The sequence below is a fragment of the Rhinatrema bivittatum genome, chromosome 1 (assembly GCF_901001135.1).
Source record: "Rhinatrema bivittatum chromosome 1, aRhiBiv1.1, whole genome shotgun sequence".
Lineage (NCBI taxonomy): Eukaryota > Metazoa > Chordata > Amphibia > Gymnophiona > Rhinatrematidae > Rhinatrema > Rhinatrema bivittatum.
In genome coordinates this window covers 620965125-620988689 of record NC_042615.1, presented here as the reverse complement: position 1 = coordinate 620988689, position 23565 = coordinate 620965125, and the positions used below count along the sequence as shown (strand labels likewise).

Genomic DNA, 23565 nt, shown 5'->3' with positions numbered 1-23565 from the left:
GGTAAGAGCAGGATTGAAAGGCTGAGTAAAAACATATGATGGGAGGAATGGGATTAAATATGAGCTTGTATGCTCATCTACCCAGAATGGTAGAGAAACAAAAAGCAAAGACAACAAAAATGACTGGGATAAAGAACGATATCCCACAGGTAGTCAAGTCTGTGAGGCTGACAGCTGGGGTATGTCTTTGGCTGGGGCAGTGTAGATGGGAACAGCTGGTGAGACTGGGCAGGCCATTTGGTTCTTACTTGCAGTCATCTACCTTGTTACTAGGTGGAGACTTCCATGCCACGAACTAGGGATGTGAATTGGTACCGGACTTGTTTCCAGTATCGAGTTCGGGTAAAAACAGTGGGAAATCTTTGTTCCTGCGGTTCTTACCGGTTTTAATTGGCTGTCTTGTGCCAAAAAAAAAACCCAACCCACCCCGACCCTTTAAATTTAATTATTTCGAATCCCCCACCCTCCCGACGCCCCCAAACTTTTTTTTAAAGTACCTGGTGGTCCAGTGGGGGTTCCCGGGAGCGATCTCCCACTCTCGGGCTGTCGGCTGCCAGTAAACAAAATGGCACAGATGGCCCTTTGCCCTTACCATGTGACAGGGGTATCCATGCCATTGGCCGGCCCCTGTCACATAGTAGTAGCAATGGATGGCCGGCGCCATCTTTAAAAAGGGCGCAGGCCATCCAGTGCTCCTGCCACATGACAGGGGCCCCTGTCACATGGTAAGGGCAAAGGACCATTGGCGCCATTTTGATTAGTGGCAGCCGACGGCCCGTGAGTGGGAGATCGCTCCCGGGACCCCTGCTGGACCACCAGGTACTTTGAAAAAATGTTTGGGGGGGGGGGGGTCATTTTTGAGTGCCCTTTTTTTCCTGCCCCTCCCCCTAAAACAATAAGAGAACCCCATGAAATTAATTGTGGGGTTTCCTATCGCTATCGGGGGACCCCCCAATATCTGACGAGATTGAAAATATCGTCCGATATTTTCAATCGTCAGATAAGCGATTCACATCCCTACTTTGAAACCCTGCGAGGCCATGAACCCTAACACGGCATACAAGTGACACTTTACGACTGACAACCCTGTACGCTACTCATGTAGACAAATATTTAAAATAAGCAGCCAAATGTCCAATCTGTATTAATTTATTGTGTAGAGATATATAATGCAAATGAGCCCGACTCTAGCCGAGTTTCGCCCTCCTTCAGTAGGGCTGCATCGGGGCTAAAAACATACAATGAATGACAATAAATAATATTAAAATAAATTAAAAACTAATAAAAACATATACTAAACAAACATTTAAAGTGAACATATAAAATGGTAACATGGAGATATGTCATGTAAACATAAAAACAGAATACAAATTGTGATAAATGTTTATAATGTGATAAAAGCATAAAAGTGAATACTGCCTTTAACTACAAACATTTAGAGAGACCATATAAATTAGAGTATGAATATATCTAATGTGAGCATAAAACAGCAGAATAAAAATAAAATATGATAAATACATAAAAGTGAATATTGCCTTTACCTACAACAAAAAATTTATGTAACTTATATATCTGTGCTGTTAATGCAAATAATATTGGCTCCAAAAAAAATAAAAATATAAAAATATATATGTCATAAGTAACTTAAGTCTATAAAACAAAATGCTCACCACACCTGTGAAATGTGTCCAGAGGAAACAAAAAAAGGGGGGAAAAAAGGGGGGATGTATAGAAAAAAAGAGAGTGTGCACTGTGTAAATATGAAAGAATATCGCTTACTATTTGCATATATCAATTCTATATCTTCATCAATTTATATGTATAAATTATGAACGATACCTATGGAGGTAATATGACAACAGTAAATGTTACCATTAAAATATGCAAGAGACAGAATTATTGTGTCAATGAATCAAACAAGAGAACAGGTCTATAATTAGGTATACTACAATAGTAAACACAATAAACTGAAATCTTTAGTGTTATTGCTTGAGCTAGTAGTTTTGGAGACTAATATTATGAAACAATATTATGAGAAGATTAAAATAATCACATTTAAACTTATACCCCCCGTATGCATGTGTGAAGTGCACTCAAAACAATTTCTACCAATATCAATAACTCAAAGGCAGAAAAGTTATTTAAAAATCACTTAAATAGTATATATGCTTATTTAAGTGATTTTTAAATAAGTTTTAAAATGCGTTCCGACTTTTTTTTATAAGTTGGATGTATCAGTGGTAAACACTCACGCCAAAGTTTGACAGCCCGAATTGGCATATTCTGGTTTTTTTGGCTTAATAATTCTTACACTTTTCTGCCTTTGAGTTATTGATATTGGTAGAAATTGTTTTGAGTGCACTTCACACATGCATATGGGGTATAAGTTTAAGAGTGATTGTTGTAATCTTCTCATAATATTGTTTCATAATATTAGTCTCCAAAACTACTAGCTCAAGCAATAACACTAAAGATTTCAGTTTATTGTGTTTACTATTGTAGTATACCTAATTATAGACCTGTTCTCTTGTTTGATTCATTGACACAATAATTCTGTCTCTTGCATATTTTAATGGTAACATTTACTGTTGTCATATTACCTCCATAGGTATCGTTCATAATTTATACATATAAATTGATGAAGATATAGAATTGATATATGCAAATAGTAAGCGATATTCTTTCATATTTACACAGTGCACACTTTTTTCTATACATCCCCCCTTTTTTTGTTTCCTCTGGACACATTTCACAGGTGTGGTGAGCATTTTGTTTTATAGACTTAAGTTACTTATGACATATATTTTTATATTTTTATTTTAATTGGAGCCAATATTATTTGCATTAACAGCACAGATATATAAGTTACATAAATTTTTTGTTGTAGGTAAAGGCAATATTCACTTTTATGTATTTATCATATTTTATTTTTATTCTGCTGTTTTATGTTCAATTTAGATATATTCATGCACTAATTTATATGGTCTCTCTAAATGTTTGTAGTTAAAGGCAGTATTCACTTTTATGCTTTTATCACAAACATTTATCACAATTTTTATTCTGTTTTTATGTTTACATGACATATCTCCATGTTACCATTTTATATGTTCACTTTAAATGTTTAGTATATGTTTTTATTAGTTTTTAATTTATTTTATTATTTATTGACATTTATTGTATGTTTTTAGCCCCCGATGCAGCCCTACTGAAGGAGGGCGAAACTCGGCTAGAGTCGGGCTCATTTGCATTATATATCTCTACACAATAAATTAATACAGATTGGACATTTGGCTGCTTATTGTGTATCTCTGCTCCCACGGCTTTATTAAGCAGCCTTCCTTGCTGTTTTGTCAGAGACAAATATTTAAATACAGAATGTATGGCTTATCACTGAAGGATTATTTAAAGACATATGGAAGTTGTAAGGAGGGAATGGCTTAAAACTGATGAAGGTTCAGGAATAGTCATATAGGTGTCAAGATTTAGCAGTTATATGGCTAAATGCAGACTTTTGAATATTTCCCAATTTATCTGGCTATATTTTAGCCATATAACTTATTATCCATTTGAAATTTAGCCAGATTGATTAGGGGTGTTCCAGGGCATAGTTGTTAGCTGGCTAACTTATTCAGCTAATTCAGATATTCAGAGTCAGCCAGATAACTTATCAAGCTAACTCTAGCTGTGCTGTAGAGTTGTCAAAGCTTGGGAATATTCAGTGATATGAATGCACCACTAAATATACTGTCAAAGTTAGCCAGCTAAGTTTATCCAGTTAACTTTGTAATCTAGCCAAGTAACTGAATATTACTCCCATAGTCAGACATAACATTTTCCAAAGTGGTATTTAAAAAAAAAAAAAAAAAAAAAAAAAGGTTTATTTATAACTCCTAATCATTTCATCAATGGCTACAGAGATGTTTGCACAGCAGAATTAACAGTGCCAAGGACACTTGGAAAAAGGCTGAGCGCGATGGACACACACACACAGACCAAAAAACTGGGGCTTATTTTTAGCAGGATCGAGCTGGCTACCAAAGGATTTACCTGGCTAGATGCAGAAGTGTGAAAATGTTACCCCTCACAGAGGTTAATTCTGGCGCCTAGATTTAGCCGCTTAAAAATGGGTGGCCCCAGAACTGCTCCTGGGGTCGGAGCACAAAAGGCAGTCTTAGAGGCCAATATTCAGAATCCATTTATATATGGATAACTGATAAGTTACCCATCTAAATGGCAAAGCAGCAATATTTGAAGCCATAAGCAGCTAGAATTTAGCCATATAAAATCGGGACTGTTCCATGGGTGCGCTAGAGATAGCTGCATAAGTTATTCGGTGTTAGCTGCTTAACCTATGCAGCTAACTTTGGTCGCGCCGTAGGGCTGTCTTAAAGTTAGCCAGATAGTCCTATCTGGCTAATTTTAAGACAGTTGGGTACATTTAGTGGTGGGGCCGCGTCCCTGAACATCCCCATTAAGTTACCAGGAAAGCTATATCCGGCTAAGTTAACTAGCCGCTCCGAGGCTGAATATTGGCCCCCTCTATTTTCAGCCAGCTAAATTCAGGTTCATTTTCATCTTAAAATAGCCGGTTAAAGTTTCAGCCTTTCTTCAGCACTGAGGGTATGGCTGAAAACTGGCACTCATCAGATTATGCAAAACAGATTATTGGCGGCAGTGAAAAAAATGTTTTACCGGCTCTGGGTGACATTATCTAAAGGAGTATTTCTGAGCTTTTTTTTTTTTTTTTCCCTTGAACTGTATTTCTGGCTGCTTACCTTTACAGTTTACAAATCCTATTTAACCTTTAAACTAATGAGAAAGCTGAAGCACCACGCCTCTGCTTCCCCCGGAAGGCGTGCCCCTTCCGCCTGGATGACGCGCTAGCTCAGCTTCACCCACAGCGGCGCCCGCAGGAGGGCCTCACCTTGCCCGTTTTCTCCTTGCTGCTGCTGCTGGTGGAGCTGAGCGATCTCATCCTTTGCTCCTTCTGCTCCTCCACCTCAGACTTCAGGTGCTCGATGTGGACCAGGTAGGCCTGCTCTTGTGCGTCTCGCGTGCTCAGCTTCAGCTCCAGGGCTTTCTTCTCTTTCTCCAGCAGGTAGAGTTGGGCCTTGAGCTCAGCCATCTCTTCCTGTGAAGGAAAGGAGAGAGAGAGAGAGAGAGAGAGAGAGTTGCCTCATCCTCCAGGCCAGCAAGGCAAAAAGGGGGACTGGTCTCATGCAGAAAACAAAACAGCAGCTGGCTTCCTGCCACGATTAGACTAAATTTTAACTTGCACAGTGATCTTTGGTTTAGGAATTACTAAAAAGCATTCTTAATTCATTCGCAGTCTCCAAACAAGAAACCAACTTGACGCAGGCTGGATTATGTAGCCGCAACTGTTGGCATTCATACAGAGAAAAATGTCAAAGTGCTGGGAGCTTGTTTTAAAGAAAATTATTTCTTGCAATCAAAAAAAAAAAAGTGAACAAATACTGAGGCAGACGTTTGAAAAATAAACTACTGTATAAATCAAACATCGAAAGCAAACATGCCTTCACATGGATTCACCCCCAAAACAGTCAGCAGATAAAACAGATTTTCAAGCTCCGATTACAAGATTTTTACTCTTTTGTAATGTGCGTAAACAAAATATTGTCTTTCAAATTGCTCCTATTCTAGCCTGTTGCTTTTGGGTTAGCAGAACTTGTATCATTTTCCCCGAGAGTTCCCTAGTAGCAGTGCAGTCTGCCTTTTGCAGGGCTGAACCACCAGATGCTAGTATGGAAGTGCCACATTCCTGTGCTCAAAAGCCCCATTTTTCTGGTGAGCAGGGCTCAGAGTGGGTATACTTCAGGGGAGGGTTTCCCAGCAGGACACTGTAAGGCACTTTTCAGTACAGAACAGTGCTGCACGACACAAGGCTCAGGAGCCATTTGGGGCACTACAGCAGTTAAAGTGGCCCCCTCGAGTGATCTAAGTCACCGCATTGAGATCCCATGCTCAGGAACAGATATCATCAGACAGTTGAACGATGTTGATTGGGGATTTCAGCTTCTGGGAAACGCATCCTCAGGCTTGTTGTATGTTTCACTGGGCAGTAAATAAATGTGCAAAATAAGTGATTTAGGCATCAAGATAAGTTATATGCAGGCAATCCAAATTTTTTGCTGGGTGACTTTACGCGATCAGAAGGCCACTTTAACAAAGAAGAGCAATAAAGAACAGAAAGAAACTAGATCTCAGTTGCAAAGGTAGAAGATGCCACTTGAACGTGTCCTGGACTCAGTTAGTGGCTTATGTACCTTGCTGAGTGCCATACGGGTTGCGTTCTGTTGCACTATCCTCCCACTCCAACCTCTTAGAACGTTGACTGCAAGAACCTGAACTCTTGACTACTGATATTTGCAAACTTCCAGTGGTTCCCTAAGGGGAATGCACTTTTCCAAAGCTGACATAAGCACACGAAGCTTCCTTACAAGTGTTCTGCAGTGTGCCTCATTTCTACAAAGTCAAGGCAGTGCTATGCTACAGAAAAACAATTTAATTTCTTGGCAACACACGGGGCACCATTCGCATGAGCCTTAGAATGAAGGCCAGATGTGACAGTGCAGAGACCAGAGTAGGTTTACACTAACAGTTGCTCCAGTTGCCTGGGAATTTCAGTACATGCCTTTCGTCATCTGTTAAGGTCTAACTTCAATGAGCAAAGGATTCGGGGGAAAAAATATCGCACATCTGTTTTCACCAAAGGCAGCACAAATGAAAACTTTAAATACATATGTTTGGAATTGTATTAAATAATGTATGTTTTTATTGTTATCCTCCATGAGTGTAGACTATACATTTTTTAAAATAAATAAATATAAAACTTCTGGACCAATGAAATCAGTAAGACGAGTAACCTACACCTACAATATATAGCATACACTGTGATATACTTGATAAACAGATTCCCTATGGACGTTTGTAGAATCTTAAAATAAAACTGAATAGATCTGGAAAGTAACTCTCCCCCCCCACCCCAATAAAAAAAGAGAGGCCCTTGTGGAGGAATGAAAGATTTCTATGAAAGATAAGAACATAAGAATATACAATACTGGGTCAGACCAAGGGTCCATCAAGCTCAGCATCCTGTTTCCAACAGTGGCCAATCCAGGCTATAAGTACCTGGCAAGTACCCAAACACTAAGTCTAGTCCATGCTACTGATGCTAGTAATAGCAGTGGCTATTTTCTAAGTCAACTTGATTAATAGCAGGTAATGGACGTCTCCTCCAAGACCTTATCCAAAACTTTTTTAAACCCAGCTACACTAACTGCATTAATCACATCCCCGGCAACAAATTCTAGAGTTTAATTGTGCGTTGAGTGAAAAAGAACTTTCTCCAATTAGTTTTAAATGTGCTACATGCTAACTTCATGGAGTGCCCCCTAGTCCTTCTATTATCCGAAAGAGTAACCAATTCACATCTACCCGTTTCTAGACCTCTCATGATTTTAAATACCTCTATCATATCCCCCCTCACCCATCTCTTCTCCAAGCTGAACAGTACAAACCTCTTTAGTCTTTCCCCATATGGGGAGCTGATCCAACCCTTTATTGTTTTGGTCCCCCTTCTCTGTACCTTCTCCATTGCAACTATATCTTTTTTGAGATGCAGTGATCAGAATTGTACACAGTATTCAAGGTGCAGTCTCACCATGGAGCAAAAAAGAGGTGTATGACATTTTCCGTTTTATTCGCCATTCTCTTCCTAATAATTCCTAACATTGTTTACTTTTTTGACTGCGCAGCACACTGAGCCGATGATTTCAATGTATTATCCACCATGACACCTAGATCTCTTTCCTGGATGGTAGCTCCTAATATGGAACCTAACATCGTGTAACTATAGCATGGGTTATTTTTCCCTATATGCATTACCTTGCATTTATCCACATTAAATTTCATCTGCCATTTGGATGCCCAATTTTCCAGTCTCACAAGGTCCTCCTGCAATTTATCACAATCCGCTTGTGATTTAACTACTCTGAATAATTTTGTGTCGTCTGCAAATTTGATTATTTATAAATATATTGAAAAGCACAGGTCCCAGTACAGATCCCTGAGGCACTCACTGCCCACTCCCTTCCACTGAGAAAATTGTCCATTTAATCTTACTCTGTTTCCTGTCTTTTAACCAATTTGTAATCCATGAAAGGACATTTCCACCTATCCCATGACTTTTTAATTTTCCTAGAAGCATCTCATGAGGAACTTTGTCAAATGCCTTCTGAAAATCCAAATACACTACATTTACCTGTTCACCTTTATCTACGTTTATTAACCCCTTCAAAAAAATGAAGCAGATTTGTGAGGCAAGACTTGCCTTGAGTAAAGCCATGCCGACTTTGTTCCATTAAACCATGTCTTTCTATATGTTCTGTGATTTTGATCTTTAGAACACTTTCCACTATTTTTCCTGCCACTGAAGTCAGACTAACTGGTTTGTAGTTTCCCGGATCGCCTCTGGAGCCCTTTTTAAATATTGGGGTTATATTAGCCACCCTCCAGTTTTCAGGTACAATGGATGATTTTAATGATAGGTTACAAATTAATAGATCAGAAATTTCATTTTTGAGTTCATTCAGAACACTGGGGTGTATACCATTTGGTCCAGGTGATTTACTTCTCTTCAGTTTGTCAATCAGGCCTACCACATCTTCTAAGTTTACCGTGATTTGATTCAGTCCATCTGAATCATTACCCATGAAAACCTTCTTCAGAATGGGTAGCTCCCCAACATCCTCTTCAGTAAACACCGAAGCAAAGAAATCTTTAAATCTTTCCATGATCTTCTCTAAGTGCCCCTTTAACCCCTCGATCACCTAATGGTCCAACTGACTCCGTCGCAGGCTTTCTGTTTCGGATATATTTTTAAAAGTTTTTACTGTGAGTTTTTGCCTCTACAGCCAACTTCTTTTTCAAATTTTCTCTTAGCCTGCTTATCAGTGTCTTACATTTAACTTGCCAACGCTTATGCTTTATCCTATTTTCTTTTGTTGGATCCTTCTTCCAATTTTTGAAAGAAGGGATCTTTTGGATAAAATAGCCTCTTTCACTGCACCTTTTAACCATGCCGATAATCGTTTTGCCTTCTTTCCACCTTTTTAATGTGTGGAATACATCTGGACACTGCTTCTAGGATGGTACTTTTTTTTTTTTTTTTTTTTTTAACAATGTCCATGCCTCTTGCACACTTTTTTACCTTTGTAGCTGCTCCTTTCAGTTTTTTTCTAACTATTTTTCTCATTTTATCAAGTTTCCCTTTTGAAAGTTTAGCACTAGAGCTGAGGATTTGCTTACTCTACCCCTTCCAGTCATTAATTCAAATTTAATCATATTATGATCACTATTGCCAAGCGGCCCCACCACTGTTACCGCTCTCACCAAATCCTGTGCTCCACTGAGAATTAGATCTAAAATTGCACCCTCTGTCGGTTCCTGAACCAATTGCTCCATAAAACTGTCATTTATTCCATCCAGGAATTTTATCTCTCTAGCGTGTCCCGATGTTATATTTACCCAGTCAATATTGGGGTAATTGAAATCTCCCATTATTACTGCACTATCAATTTGGTTAGCTTCCCTAATTTCTCTTAGCATTTCACTGTCTGTCGCACCATCTTGACCAGGTGGACGGTAGTATACTCCTATCACTATAGTCTTCCCCAACACATAAGGGATTTCTACCCATAAAGATTCGATTGTGCATTTAGTCTCATGCAGCATCTTCATCCTGTTGGTCTCTATGCCACCATGGACATAAAGCGTCACCCCGTTTCCCAGATGCTCCTCTCTGTCATTGCGATATAATTTGTATCCCGGTATGGCACTGTCCCTTTGGTTATCCTCCTTTCATATGTCTCAGATGCCAATTAGGTATGTCATCATTCACTGCTATATATTCTAATTCTCACATCTTATTTCTTAGACTTCTGGCATTAGCAAACAAACATTTAATAGTGTGTTTTTTTGTTTGTATTTTCATTTTGCTTTTTAATTGATAGGGACAAATTGGAATTTTTTAGCTCAGGTGAGTTTTTAATTATAGGCACTTGGACTACTTTTCTTATTATTGGAACCTCTCTGTTGGGATGCCCTAATTCTAATGCATCATTAGTATCCTTTGAAGATACCTCCCTCCGAACCATGCGCTGCTGAGCGATTGTCGGCTTTCCCCTTTGTTCTAGTTTAAAAGCTGCTGTCGCCTTTTTAAAGGTTAGCACTGAGGCCGACCTAACCCTTCCCTCCTGGGCTGTAGCCCTTGGAGACACATCCTCCGTGCAAAAGGACAATGCCTCACCTGGAGAGCAGGTCTTGCTACAGGATCCTTTCCTGCTGCACTAGGTTGATGCTCTCCGATCATGAGACGACCTTCCTCCAAGACAGCACCAGGGCTGTCAGTCTGAAGTTGGGACTTGGCTACTATGTCCCTGAAGGTCTCATCTATATACCTCTCTGTCTGCCTCAGCTCCTCCAGGTCTGTCACTCTAGCCTCCAGAGATCGGACTCATTCTCAGAGACAGGAGCTCTTTGCATCGGATCCACACGTACAATTTCTCACCGGTGGGTACAAAATCATACATGTGACACTCTATGCAAAAGACTGGGAGGCCCCCCTCTTGCTGATTGCTGCCTTCATCTCAAATTTGTTCAGTTCCTAGTTAAGTTTTAGGTTGCTATGGGAGTAGGAATGTGTCTAATTAGCATCCTTTAAATGTATTAGTGTATTCATTAGTGGCCTACAGGGGAATGATCAAACTCTCAATAAGGTGTGGGGAATTTGTGAAGTTAAAAGGCTGATTTTTTTTTTTGTGTGTGTGAAAGTGGTACCTGCCTGTAAATTAAAGGATGAGTTAGGGGTGGATGGGTGAGGGGTGGGAGGGTTGGGAAATACAAACACAATAACTTCTGTTTATTAGCTGCCTTATTGACTATTAAAAGCACAAACACACTAAATAATATACCCTAATAGTTTACTTCTCCCCAATGCTTTTAAAAAAATTTCCCAAGCAAAACTTACTGATTCCTTTCAGTCACCAGAAAGGTGATCTCTCCTCTCAGTGCTCCCAGCATAATGGCCCAGCAGCAGTGCTGTGTGCTGACAAGCTAGAGTCCTGAATTTGATCCCCTGACTACCTCTGCTTGGGCAAACAAGGATAGGGGTGCCTTGGAGACAACATTCAAGGGCTCTAGGAGGGAAGGAATCCTAACTGGAGCCACACAGACCGGCTGAAAGGTGTACTTGGAAGGTACAGGCTGCCTCTCGATCAGACAGGTGTCATTGTAATCCAATGGTTGGCTTAGACAGGGCAACGGCAGGGATTAAAAATGGAGGATAAAATCTAGGTAGCTGCAAATAAGGACACTTGGTGCTAAAGCCTCAGAAGGGAAAGGTTCTGAGGAGCTCCGAAAGCCCCAAGAGCAGGGCGACGTGTCGGGAAAAAATACACATTTATGGCAGTAAGCTCAGTCCACAGGCGGGATTAAATCATCAAGGAAAGAAATGCATCCAAATGTTGTCTGTATGAGTTTACAGTTTCTATTTTAGAGAGATTTACTGCATTCTAGCCAACTAGATCTGCATAATCTACATCTTCCAATGTAATTCCTTGCAATGGTGTCAGGAATTCTTCTGGGTAATTGACAAACTGAGTGCATTAAGCATGGTAGTAGCTGCAGTGAATAAGATAGATTCATTCCACTTCAATCCATCAAGCTTTAGTGCATTTTCTCCAAGTGGCACAGGTACAAAGCTTGAGCTTAAAGATGTTGCTCTCTCTGCAATGCAGTGACAAACTAATTCTGTTCTTCCTTGAGCTACTCAGTTGTCACTTTTCCATTCAAGCCTCTATAAAATGGCTGCCTTTCCTGATTTTAAAATGTTATAATGAGTTTGGTGATTTTTGTTTTCTCTCTTTGTATCCCAACAGCTATTTCTACCAACAGGAGATTGAGGTATAATGCATAACGTTTCGACTTCAAGGCAACATCAGTTAGATGTGCAGAGCAAACCAAATCTGCTTCTGAATTTGTTATCCACTTCCCGGCTTTATTAAAGCTTACCTTGGATAAGGAGGCTGACTGTGATGTTATTTAAAACACCTCAGTCCTGAAACCAGGACTCGTGTGCACTGCGGTGCAGAGGACACAAGTTTGGAGCCGCCCTCTGTGAGGGTCCAGTCAGGCCTGGGTGTGCTGTGGATGCAGGGCACTCAAGCCTGGCGGGGAAGGAAAGTTGGGATACCACTATCAGGACCAGCCCCTGCTGACTAAAGAGGAGTATGGAAGGTACCCCTAGGAGGAGGTGCCCCTCCTGCTCTCGGGCCAGCGTGCCATCTGGGAAGGGGAATTCAAAGATGGAAAATGAAAAAAAGGGGACATGGAAAAGAAGAAGAAAAAAAAACAAAACTTTGTAGGAAGACATAATCTGGAAACCAACCTCTCATTTTACAGTGAATAAGCCCAGCAAAACAGATGATCCAAGTATAATCATCTGCTTTAACAGAGATCACTAACACTATCTAGGCTCAGGAACTTTAGTTCTCAATGGCATAAACTTCATAAATCACAATGTGTCATTGGATTTATTATAAACACATTCCAGAATAAGCTGTACCAATGACACATGTGCTCCCAACACTGCCTACTTAGGATGTACCAGCCCATGCTCTCAGTCTGCCTGATAAAACAAGCTGCTCAGTGACTGTGCACCTCAGGGTCTCAGACGAGGAGGGCCTTTGATTCCAAAGTCTCCTGTGCTACTGAAATGACAAATTGGAAAAGCACAGGAATCCTGTTGCAGATACCTTCATGGCCATGAGCTCCTGCATCAAGACTGCATTTTCCAGGTCTAGCCTCTGGTTGTCGCCTCGGGGCTTGACGTCATAACTAAGTGGATCAATGTGGATGCTCTCCAGCTCCAGCATGGTCAGCTTGACTGCTGCTCGATCGTTCTTCAGCTGTTGGATGTAATCTTTCAATCTCTGTTCGTCCTCCTTGGTGAACTCTGTATCGCAGCTGCTTGCAGTCGAGCTTGTTGTACTGTGAGAATAAAAAGTACAGAGAAATTACAAACACGAGGAAGCACAATCAGTTCTCATTTACACATACACAAATAGCTCTAGGCTCTTCAAAAAAAGAGAAGACAGAGATGGTTTAAATTCACCACTGAAGTGCATTTGTAATAAGGAGAAAATGGTCATTTGTTTTGTCCATGCACAACGACACCTACCTCCTGAAAAGCGAGTTGACAACTTAGAAACAGAGAAACATGATGGCAGAAAAAGACCGTATTGCCCATCCGTCCAATTAATTTAATATCCCTTTCACTACTCTAGAAATTTCTAAAACTTTATGAGGTCAAAAAATCTTCAACTGAACATTTCCCCCATCACTGGCTACATTTTACCCAAGAAATTATAAACCTGAGTAAAATTTAGCTGAATAAAAACAGGGAGAGTAGATGAGGGATGTTCAGGGGTCAGGACAGAAGACTGGAGGGAAAATCCATTGGACTAAAGTTACCTGAGTGACTTTAGCAAAGTACATTCAGTGGCAGACTCAACCCTAAGAAGTCCCACTGAATTTCTCACCTAAAGATAGCCGAGTGAATTCTGGTTCTCCGCGCTGCTGAATATTACCTCTATATCTGCACACAGTGGTATTCATACAAATATAATTTCACCAAGACTCAAAATGTTTTATTTTATTTGAGAGGTTTTTTATTCTACATATTGTAGAGGTATGTACTAACTAGCATGCTAAATTGATAAGTTGTTCAGTATTCTGTAAATAAACCAAAAAATATATCAAAACACCACCATAAAACTTTATACATGCACACATGTATAAAGTGACTTAACCATAAATAATTTACAGGACAAACAGTTCTATTAGATGGTAATGGTTAAGCTCGATTTCAACGGCCAGTTAATTTAAAAATGTTTCTATTATATTTGAATATCAACATGAATATTTCTTAAATCTTTAGAAATGTGGAAAAGCGCCAGTTCATGCTACCATAAAGCTGCCACAAGGGTTAGCGTAAACATTTTAATCACTAATAGCAAAAAACATCCTCCATCCTGTGTTGTGATCAAAACAAAACAGATTAAACACCCCTACAATGGAACCATATAAAACGTTCTTATGAATAAAATACCACTCTATCTCAAAGTATAAATTCCCTTGTATATGAAAAACAAATGTCCCAGCAGGTAAGATTTTTATGCAGACTCTGGAGCTGCTCAGACTTGCAGCTCTGATTTTTACGGAGACTTGAAATCTCACAAATTTAAAACCCCAGTACTCTGTGACATATTAGCTTAGACCAGGGCTTCCCAAACCTGTCCTGGGGACCCCCACAGCCAGTCAGGTTTTCAGGATATCCACAATGAATATGCATGAGATAAATGTGCATATAGTCTCCATGGTATGCAAATGTATCTCGTGCATATTCATTGTGGATATCCTGAAAATCCGACTGACTGTGGGGGTCCCCAGGACAGGTTTGGGAAGCCCTGGCTTAGACTAAGTGCACTGAAAGTCTCACCGATAACTTCCATGAATGAAAGAGTGCTTCATACCAGGAGCTGTCAACATTTTACTAGTGGGACCCCCAGGATTAGATTACAGGTATATGAACTGTCCCCCACATTTCCCCATCTATTCTTCTATGCTCTATTCAGCATAGGGCAAATGGGTTCTCTCTCTCTCCTCTCAACCATCTCTCCCCCTTGCCTTTCTAATCTCCTCTTCCTCCTTACCCCTCCCTTCCATGCATGTCTTTCCCCTTCCATCTTCCTCTCTCCCCACCTCTATCCCATGTGGGCAACTCTCCACTCCAGTTGCTCCTCACTCCCAATCCCCACACAAGCTTCAACCACGCTTCCTCCTCCCGCCCAACCCATTTGAGAACCTCTAGACTCTACTATAACAAATCTGTCACAAAATGTGATGAAAAATTCTGAACTAACAAGTTCCTCCTCGGTACACTAACCATGGAGATCCTCTTACATGCTGTACAGCTGGGAAGTATTTGTTGATACTTATGAATTATTTTTAAATAAATAAACAAGGGGGTCTAATGATCGCAGCATTGAACTATGATTCAGGAGACATCCTGGCACTTCAGTTCAAGATGCCCCTCTGCCACTGTGTATGATTTCAGGTAAATTGAAAACATGGTATTTGTCTCGATTTAACTTTCTTGTGGAGCAAGTTAAAAATATAGGCATAACTACATTTACATTTCGTCTTCAGAATGGGTGGTTTCAGAAGTCCATTGTCAGTAAACCTATAACTTTTACTTACAAAATATAATAAAGGGTATTATGGTAATAGGCCACCTGGTATACCTTAAAATACAAAAATGTATATAAACATACTCAACATATCAACGCTAAACATATTAGCCTGAAAGGCAAATTGCTTAGGGAACTGTTCTGAATGAAGCAGCAGGACTGACACCAAAACTATTGACTCATGATTAACTGTTTTGGCCAGTCCAGAGGGAGTGCTGACTGCAGAACTATCTTCTGGTGTTAAGTTGGACTTGCTGGTAAAGAACACTTAAAATCATTAAAAAAAACCCCCAAACATTTAAAAGTTAAACTATTACTGCCTGTGCTTGTGTGCTATTTTTTAAGGCCAGTATTGGTATGCTGTTAATTTTGTGAGCTAGTGTAAGTTAGTATTTGTTTGCAAGTATTAGAATTGCGAGTTTGCAAAGGTCACTTATTTGATCTGAAAAAGTGAGGATACTGGTTCCTGGGCAACTAGTCACTAGTTTGCCTCCCACCCATTCCAGGCTCTTTTTCTGTCAAATAACCCCCCTTCCCAGTTAGGAGGAAAATCTTCAAAACAGACGTCAATTAGCATTTTTGAATAACATACAATTAACCTTGATGTCGCGGCCGGCATGTCATCGGGGGGGCATGGACGCGGCCTCCGGACCAGCCCCTGGACCAGAACATGGCGCGCCGGCGCGTGCAAGTTACGCCTGCCTTGGGCAGGGCGTACCTTTTGAAATAAAGGTGTGTGGGGGGGGGGGGGAAGGAAAGGGAAGGTAGGGGGTGCCAGAAAGAAAGTTCCCTCCGAGGTCGCTCCCATTTCGGAGCGGCCTCGGAGGGAACGGAGGCAGGCTGCGTGGCTCGGCGCGCGCAGGCTGCCGATTTTGCGCAGCCTTGCGCGCGCCGACACTGGATTTTAAAAGATACGCACGCATCGCTGCCAACACTACAGGGGGTACAGAAATGGGGGCAATGTTGAGAAGCTAATATTCCAGGGGAATGGGTGATCTGAGGCAGGTCAAAGCACCTTCTGATGACAGTCCTTCTCCTTGGCATGTCCTTTTGGTCCGGTTTTAAATTTCCTTGAAGTATCTCCTCTTTTTCACTTCCTCTCCTGGGATCTTGTTGGTTTCCCACTTCCTCCATCCCATAGCACTAACAAGCAGCCCCTATGCCCAAGTATCTTCCTATGATTTCAGAAAATGCTTAATTATACTGCTTTGTTAATTGTGCTAGAGTATTTGGTTATTATGTTAATATAGGATTTACATTTGATGACATTTTTAATTGGATATTTTAAAGTTATTTTTATGTTTATTTGGCTTGTACTATGCTTTAGTGTTTTCTTACTGTAAAATGTATTCTAAATTATTATTACTATCATATAGGTTTGCAGCAAGGGGAGCCATAAGAAAAAGAAGCCTGCTATGCTCAGTTTTACACATACATGCTAATTTTACTGCAGCCTAACCCCATTTTTAAGGAAGGGTGACTGCCCCCGGTCCTATACTGTGGCAGTAGTAGCCCCACACCCTTCATATCACTTCCGCAGTTGGAGGGCAAGGAGCTGCTATGAGAAGCAGAAGCCAGGTCTGGAAATCAAACCCAAAAAGACATGCAGGCCCGTACAACGTGAAACATCCGCTGTGGGCTAGACAGTGGCAGACTTCAGTTTCAGGCCACCTGTCTTCAGTTTTACTCTCTCCCCATTCTTCAGTCTCAGATGGAGACATCCTCTCATGCTTTTCAACCTCCAGGGGTGTGTGCGGGGATTGGGTCCCCCGCTCAGAATGAGTCAACCTGGGCCCGTCACTCCCTAGCAACCAGCAGATTTAAAACAATTTGTAGGAAGTGCTTTTTTCACTCAGCCTACAATTAAACTATGGAGTCTGCTGTGGGAGGATGTGGTCAAGGCAACTAAGAGACGGGTTCAAAAGAGGAGTAGGACAAGTTCCTAAAGGAAAAGTCCATAAGCAATGAGCAGCCAGGTGGACTTGAGAACGCCAGCGCTTATGCCTGGAAGCGAGATATCTGCTGGGTACTTATGACCCAGGCTGGGCTCGATGGATCTTGGTCTGACCCAGCAATGCTGCTCTTAAGTTCACATTTTATATAAAACTCTTTCCACATGCTTTTCTATAAAATCTATATTTAGGAGGACGTACACAGAATTATGCGGTTGTGCTGTACACTCACAAAACAGATTAGGTTAGCTGAAAACTGAATTTGAATGCTGCTTTCAAGGCAGGTGAGCCATGGCCAAGACTGCCGCCTCCAGACCACATGCAGGACGTTTACCTTCACCCACCTTCCCTTTATTTACCATGCATTCCTTAAGTATTTTTATTTATTTATTTTTAACATGATCAACCATCTTTTGAGATAGATACACTGCAATCCTGATTTTTTTCCCACCACTTCCAGGATTAGAGATTGCTCCGAGGTTGATTTCCATGTGTCCCTATTCTCTTAGCACTGTGCAGTGGAAAAAGTGAAAGCTAGAATAATACTGCATTTTCTACGACATCTCATTGACAAACAGTCTGCAGTCTCCAAGGACCTGTAATCAGCTGCGGGGTGAGGGCTAAGCCATCCATTAACGTGCCTGTCTGGAATGCTGGATGATCTCAGTTATCAGCAGGGGAATAAATCACTTTTCGTATTAAGTTGCATTGTTTTGAAGCCTGTATGACAGATATATATATATATATATATATATATATATATGTGTATAAAACCCCCTTGTGTTCTTTTGCTGCAGATATATTAGCATAGAGGAGCCACTGCAATGCTTTTGGTACAACATTTGATTGATAAATCTTATCCCAACCCTTCAAATTTCAGACTGTATAATAATTTGTAGGATGTGTTTCAGCAGCCTGTTGGTAGACCATTCAGGGATGCCAGCGCAGCTGTATCTTTCCCTTGTACAACATCACTCATGATATCGCTTTAGATTACGGAAAACCACAGAAGATTTCAGTCTAGGAACACTCGTGTTCTGTATTTATGACAGATGAACATTTTTAGATTTTGCCAATATCTGTTTATGCTAAGAAAGAAGGCTCATGGTTTGGCATAAAACTATGTGAGTAGATTTTAAAAGGGCTTTGCGTGCGCCCATAAATACGCATATCGAGCCGCGAGCAAAGGTACACACTATTTTATAAGGCATACGCGAAGCTTTTAAAATACTTTTCACACACGTATGTCAGAGAGAGCGAGCGAGAAAGGCTCTTTATAGGGCCTAGCCTGACACTCAATATATGCACCACTGTAAGGGGGGCACTTTCATTCGGGGTGAGTTTGCAGAAGTTGGGTTGGCTGCATTGTACAAATCAACTCCTTTTCATCTCTTATAAGGACTAAAATTCTTTAATGATGTCAGCTTTACAATGAATACCTCTGAATGTTTCTGTAGCACCCCCCCCCCCCCCAAAACTCACACCGAATCGAAGGCCCCCCTTACAATGGTGCACAAACTGAGTCAGGCTGAGCCCTATAAAGAGAGGCTCACTCTCTCCCCCCCCCCCCCCCCCAAGATGTTCTCTGGACTCCTTCGCCTGCTGAGGAGTTGTAGCAAAAGTTGTGTCTGCAACATACGCGCGCAGGCTGAGGGCAATTAGGGGTTACGCGTGTCAGTGCTGGCCCCGCCTCTGGAACGCCCGTGCCATGCCCCTTTTCCACCTACTTTTCTGGACCCACGTACATGAATGCACGCGCATCCTTCCCAGATTTTAAAAATCTGCATGGCTCCTGCGTGGCCCAGGAGCGTGTGTAGCCATTTTTGCGCGAGCAAGGCTTTTAAAATCTACCTCATAATTAGCACTTTTTTTTTTTTTTTTTTTTTAATCTGCTACTTACTTGTTGCTCCTTCGGGCTTCCAGCTCAATTGGAATCAGCCTGCAGTGCCACAGGCCTTCAATTTCAGTTATCCCAAGGGGTTGTGCTGTTTTGCCCTATATTTTATTGTGCCCAACAATCTTTCAGCTGCAGGGCCCCACACTGTGGCTCTTTTTTGAAGCTGATACATGTGCACCTTGAGTCTGATCATTCGGTGCCGCTGCAGGGCAATGGCTAGGACTCCCGTCCCATTCATCTCCCCTGAGGCAAAATAAAAAAACGTCACTCGGCTTAGAGAGCCTGAGAAGCAGAAGCCAGGTCTGGAAATCAAACCCAAATCTCCTACATGCAGCATTGAATCATTTGGCCAGCACCTTATTAGCAAGATTTCATGAATTTTCCAAAAATAGGGTAAACAAAGCAACATAAATACATCACTAGGCTAAAGCAGTATTTACAGACCTTTCTTAAGGAAAGAAATAATCAACTGAAAGCATTTTAAGATGCATGACTGTGACTTAATTAAGGATGGGAAATTATTACACCTGGTATATGCCAAGTTAATCATTCTGAAGAATCAGCATAACTAAACTGTTTTGATAAATCTGTTCTGAAGCTCTGAGTAAACCAGTAATCAAACTGGTGCATCCACATTGAGCCAGGTTAGTTAAAATGGTTATCTGAAGAGCAATGTTCATAACTTATCCCCTGTACCTCCAATCAGATCTTGAGAGAGATTTTAACAGTTCTGCAGCCAGCGTAGACAATTTGTAGGATTGAATCCTTGTTATATCAGTTTAACTTGACAGCTCAGGTAGTCGACAAAGCCTTAACAGTTCACAGACAAGATAAGAGACAATTCAAGGATCTAAAAACACATCATACTTTCCTGGTACCTACAAGGTGGGACGTCTAAACCAACCCATGTGGGCTATGAGTCTTTGCAAACAGTGTTACTTCAGGAAATCCTAATTCAACTGCATTGAAAGCAATAAAAGACCTTAGTAAACACAAAGGCATCACTGATAAAAGCTGGAAAGTTTAAGGAAATGGAATTTCATCTCATCAGACAAACCATCTCTCTATTTCATGGAAATCTCATATCAATGAGGTTAAACTGGTGCCCTCAATCCTTGAAATTACTATATATAGCCCAAGCTGTTCAAATGCAGAGGAGAGAGGTGCTGAACACTGCTGGCAACAGGGTTGAATCTCTCTCTATTCCTACACAGAAACACACATGCTGAGGCCAAATCCTTTCACATTTCCTGCCCCAAAGGCAACATAGGTGCCAAGTATGGATCCTACCTGTCTTCACACTCTAAAACATAAAAGGGCTGGTTACTGGGATGGCTGAGCTTAGTAAGTGATAAATGAGAGCAATATGTGGAGGACTCCCTGCTCAGCCACTAGATCAGTGGTTCTCCACCCTGTCCTGGGGACCCTCCCACCAGCCAGTCGGGTTTTCAAGATATCCACAATGAATATGCATGAGAGAAAATTTGCATGCACTGCCTCCATAACATGCAAATTTTCTCTCATGCATATTCATTGTGGATATCCTGAAAACCCCACTGGCTGGGGGGGGGGGGGTGTCCCCAGGACAGGGTGGAGAACCACTACACTAGATGGTCCTAGGTCTCTGCCCATAACAGTTCAGTAGGATTTTCCATTCCATTCCAGGCTCTCCTGCTGAGGTTGGCTGTGGTTGACTGGTTATCCCTTAGGGCACTTGGGGAAGCTAGTGGTATAGAGAGCATGGTCATTTTGACTTGGCTCTTGGAGAAGCAAGATTTGTTTTCCTTTTCCTCTACCGAGTTGGGTCCACTAACCTAACTTTGAGCTTTTGTTTCCATTGGATGATTCCTCATCACTACACTTCCTGTCTGAGGGAGTCTGCGTTATTTTTGGGAAGAGTGAGGATTTCTGGGAATTTTCATCAGGCTTTGGATTAGTTTTTTTTTTCATTCTAGGGAACATCCTGAACCCTTAGAAGAGGGACAAGTTCCAGTCCAGACAACAGGGGCTGGAGACCTGTGAGCTGTCCTTCTACCTCCTTGAGAAAGCAAGAACAGTGACAGCATTACCCAGCGTGAAATGTTTGGACTAAATATTTTGGATTTTTCCTCCTTTTTGTAGTGTGAAGGTTTTTGTCCATCCCTCCTCACAAATGGGAGCTAGGAAATTGGGTATATGGTTCTGGCATTTAGACACAAGACCTTTCTTTCTCAGAAGTCACCTTGAGCGAATAGGAAGTGCGGGAAGAATAGCTAAGATCTGGAGGCCTTCCACCCCACAGGGACCAGGATACAGGCTGGGTTTGAGAGACGGAGATACTGGACTAAGGTAGGATTTTTTTTTTCGGTAACTAAGGGGGATTCCATCATCCTAAAAAACAATTGCTTGCCTTTTAGTTTTTTAAAAATTGGTGGGCAGTTTTGCTTCCATTTTCTCTGAACTTTAAGATACCCTGAGGGATTCAGAGCAAAAAAATTTTTTTTAAAAGTATGTTTATAAGATTTGTAAATTCTGCAAGCAGACTGGAGCAGTGTCATGCAACAGAGGAGCAAGATGGGGGTATGATTGGATTCTGACGACAGGATGAATAGTATAGGGGTAGGAGGAAGAGCAGCAAGAGGAGGGTGAGGGTGCAATAGAGGACCCTGGAGGGCCAGGCAGCAAGTGAATTGGGACAGGATGCAAGAGGAGGAGACAGAAAACTAGAATTAGGTGTGGGAAGTAGGAGGCAGCAGAGGATGTGGGATGAGGCTATATGTTGAGAGAGAGAATCCAAAACTCCAGCACAATTATCTCATCCCCACCCGCTGACTCTCTCACTGGCACAATCATCATCTGTCTCCCTCTTCTCACCACCATGCAAACATCTGCAGTACCTTCCCCTCTGGCCCAAAATCCTCCTGCTGGCAGGAATTGTTGGAAAACAATGTTTCTCTTACCTGTGTCTTTCTCTCCCTCTGCCGGCTTCCATCTGAAGTTTAAGCCATATGAAGCCAGCAAGTCCTACAACACTAGAGCCCGGCGTAGTCCAAACTTACAACTGGAGGATGGCAGAGGAGAAGACAGTCACAGGTAAAAGGCACTGCTCTCTTTCATTTGCCAGTGGGAGGGGATTGCATAGAGATGGCAGGGTTTGGTGTACAGATAAAAGGATAGAAATTGCTGACATGTGGCCCAAAGCACAGGGCCCATATCAGTTTGTCTGGTTTCCCACCAACCCCTAAGGATGGTCCTATTCCTGCTCCCTTTAGCTCGCAGACCTATTCTTCACATTAACACACTCATCCAAGTTGGTTCTTCCTGAACAGCAGTTCCTTTTTCTGGCTGGTTCCTTGCAAGCACCTCCTGTGGAACCACTCAAATTCTGTATGGAAAAAGGAATTCTGCACTGTGCAGTTGTGTGGAATTCTCCCAGGAATAAGACAAATGGAACAAATTTGACAAAGTACCATATTAAATTTACCAGTCATCAGCTTAGATGTTTCTTATTAAAATATGTCCTAGGACATGATAGTTCCATGTAAGGAGATAAAGTCCAGGAGGTCAATATTCAGAAAAACAGTGAGTGAACTTAGCTGGCTAAAAGTTAACTTGATAACATTTGATATTCATCATCATGATTACTATTAATTTAAGGCATGTTTTTCCAACTGGGGAGTTGAAAGTTGGTTACAGGTAGAATCATTTTATACATACAAAGCAGTAGAATACACAGGCTGGTGCTATAGGAGTATGAGTAAATATGATACAGCTATTTACAGACATAACAGCTGAGTGTGATACAGATTAGACTTTGGTACAGTACAGGTCAGAATTGATTACAATATAGATTCTAGTTAGAATCCAAGATAAGACAGTGCACTGATTATATGACAGGAATAAAGGGTTCTATTCAGGTTAAATATGAGATTCTTTGTGGTTAATGCGTTGATAGTTTGGGAGCAATAGCATTGTGCAGAAGGGTAAAAGAGGTTATATGAAGAATTTAGGATCATTTGTGATACTGGTCGGTACCAAAGGATACCTTGAAAAGCTATGTTTTCATCAGTTTCCTGAAGAAAAGTGGGTCTGAGGCAAGTCTGATGTGGGGGTACGAGTGATCCACAGAATCGCGACTGACCCTATGTTCTCTTCCTTGTGTTGATGAAGCACATTATTCTGGAAGAGGACACTACTAGGTGAGCTTGTACCAGGTAGTGAAGGGAGTGGGTATGTAAGGTGTTAGAGAGATGTGCTGAGGTAGATTGGCACTAGTCCTCCGAGTGCTTTTTAGGCAAAAGTTAGGAGTTTGAATTTGGTGAGTAGAGTTTTGGTAGCCAGTGTAGGGTTTTTAGAATAGGTGTTATATGACCAAATTTGCTTGCATAAGCAGCGGTCAAGGGTTTTA

At 41.3% G+C, this 23565-nt stretch overlaps 1 protein-coding gene across 3 annotated transcripts in view; it reads right to left on the bottom strand.

The window, feature by feature from the left end:
• MCC (MCC regulator of WNT signaling pathway) overlaps window positions 1-23565 on the bottom strand; it is a 702540-nt gene that overhangs the window by 37423 nt on the left and 641552 nt on the right. For all 3 annotated transcript variants that reach the window (XM_029571531.1, XM_029571538.1, XM_029571544.1), the window contains 2 exons: window positions 12834-13068; window positions 4925-5131 (listed from right to left, as the gene is read on the bottom strand). In XM_029571531.1, the coding sequence (XP_029427391.1) occupies window positions 4925-5131; window positions 12834-13068 (442 nt within the window). The remainder of the gene's footprint in view (window positions 1-4924; window positions 5132-12833; window positions 13069-23565) is intronic.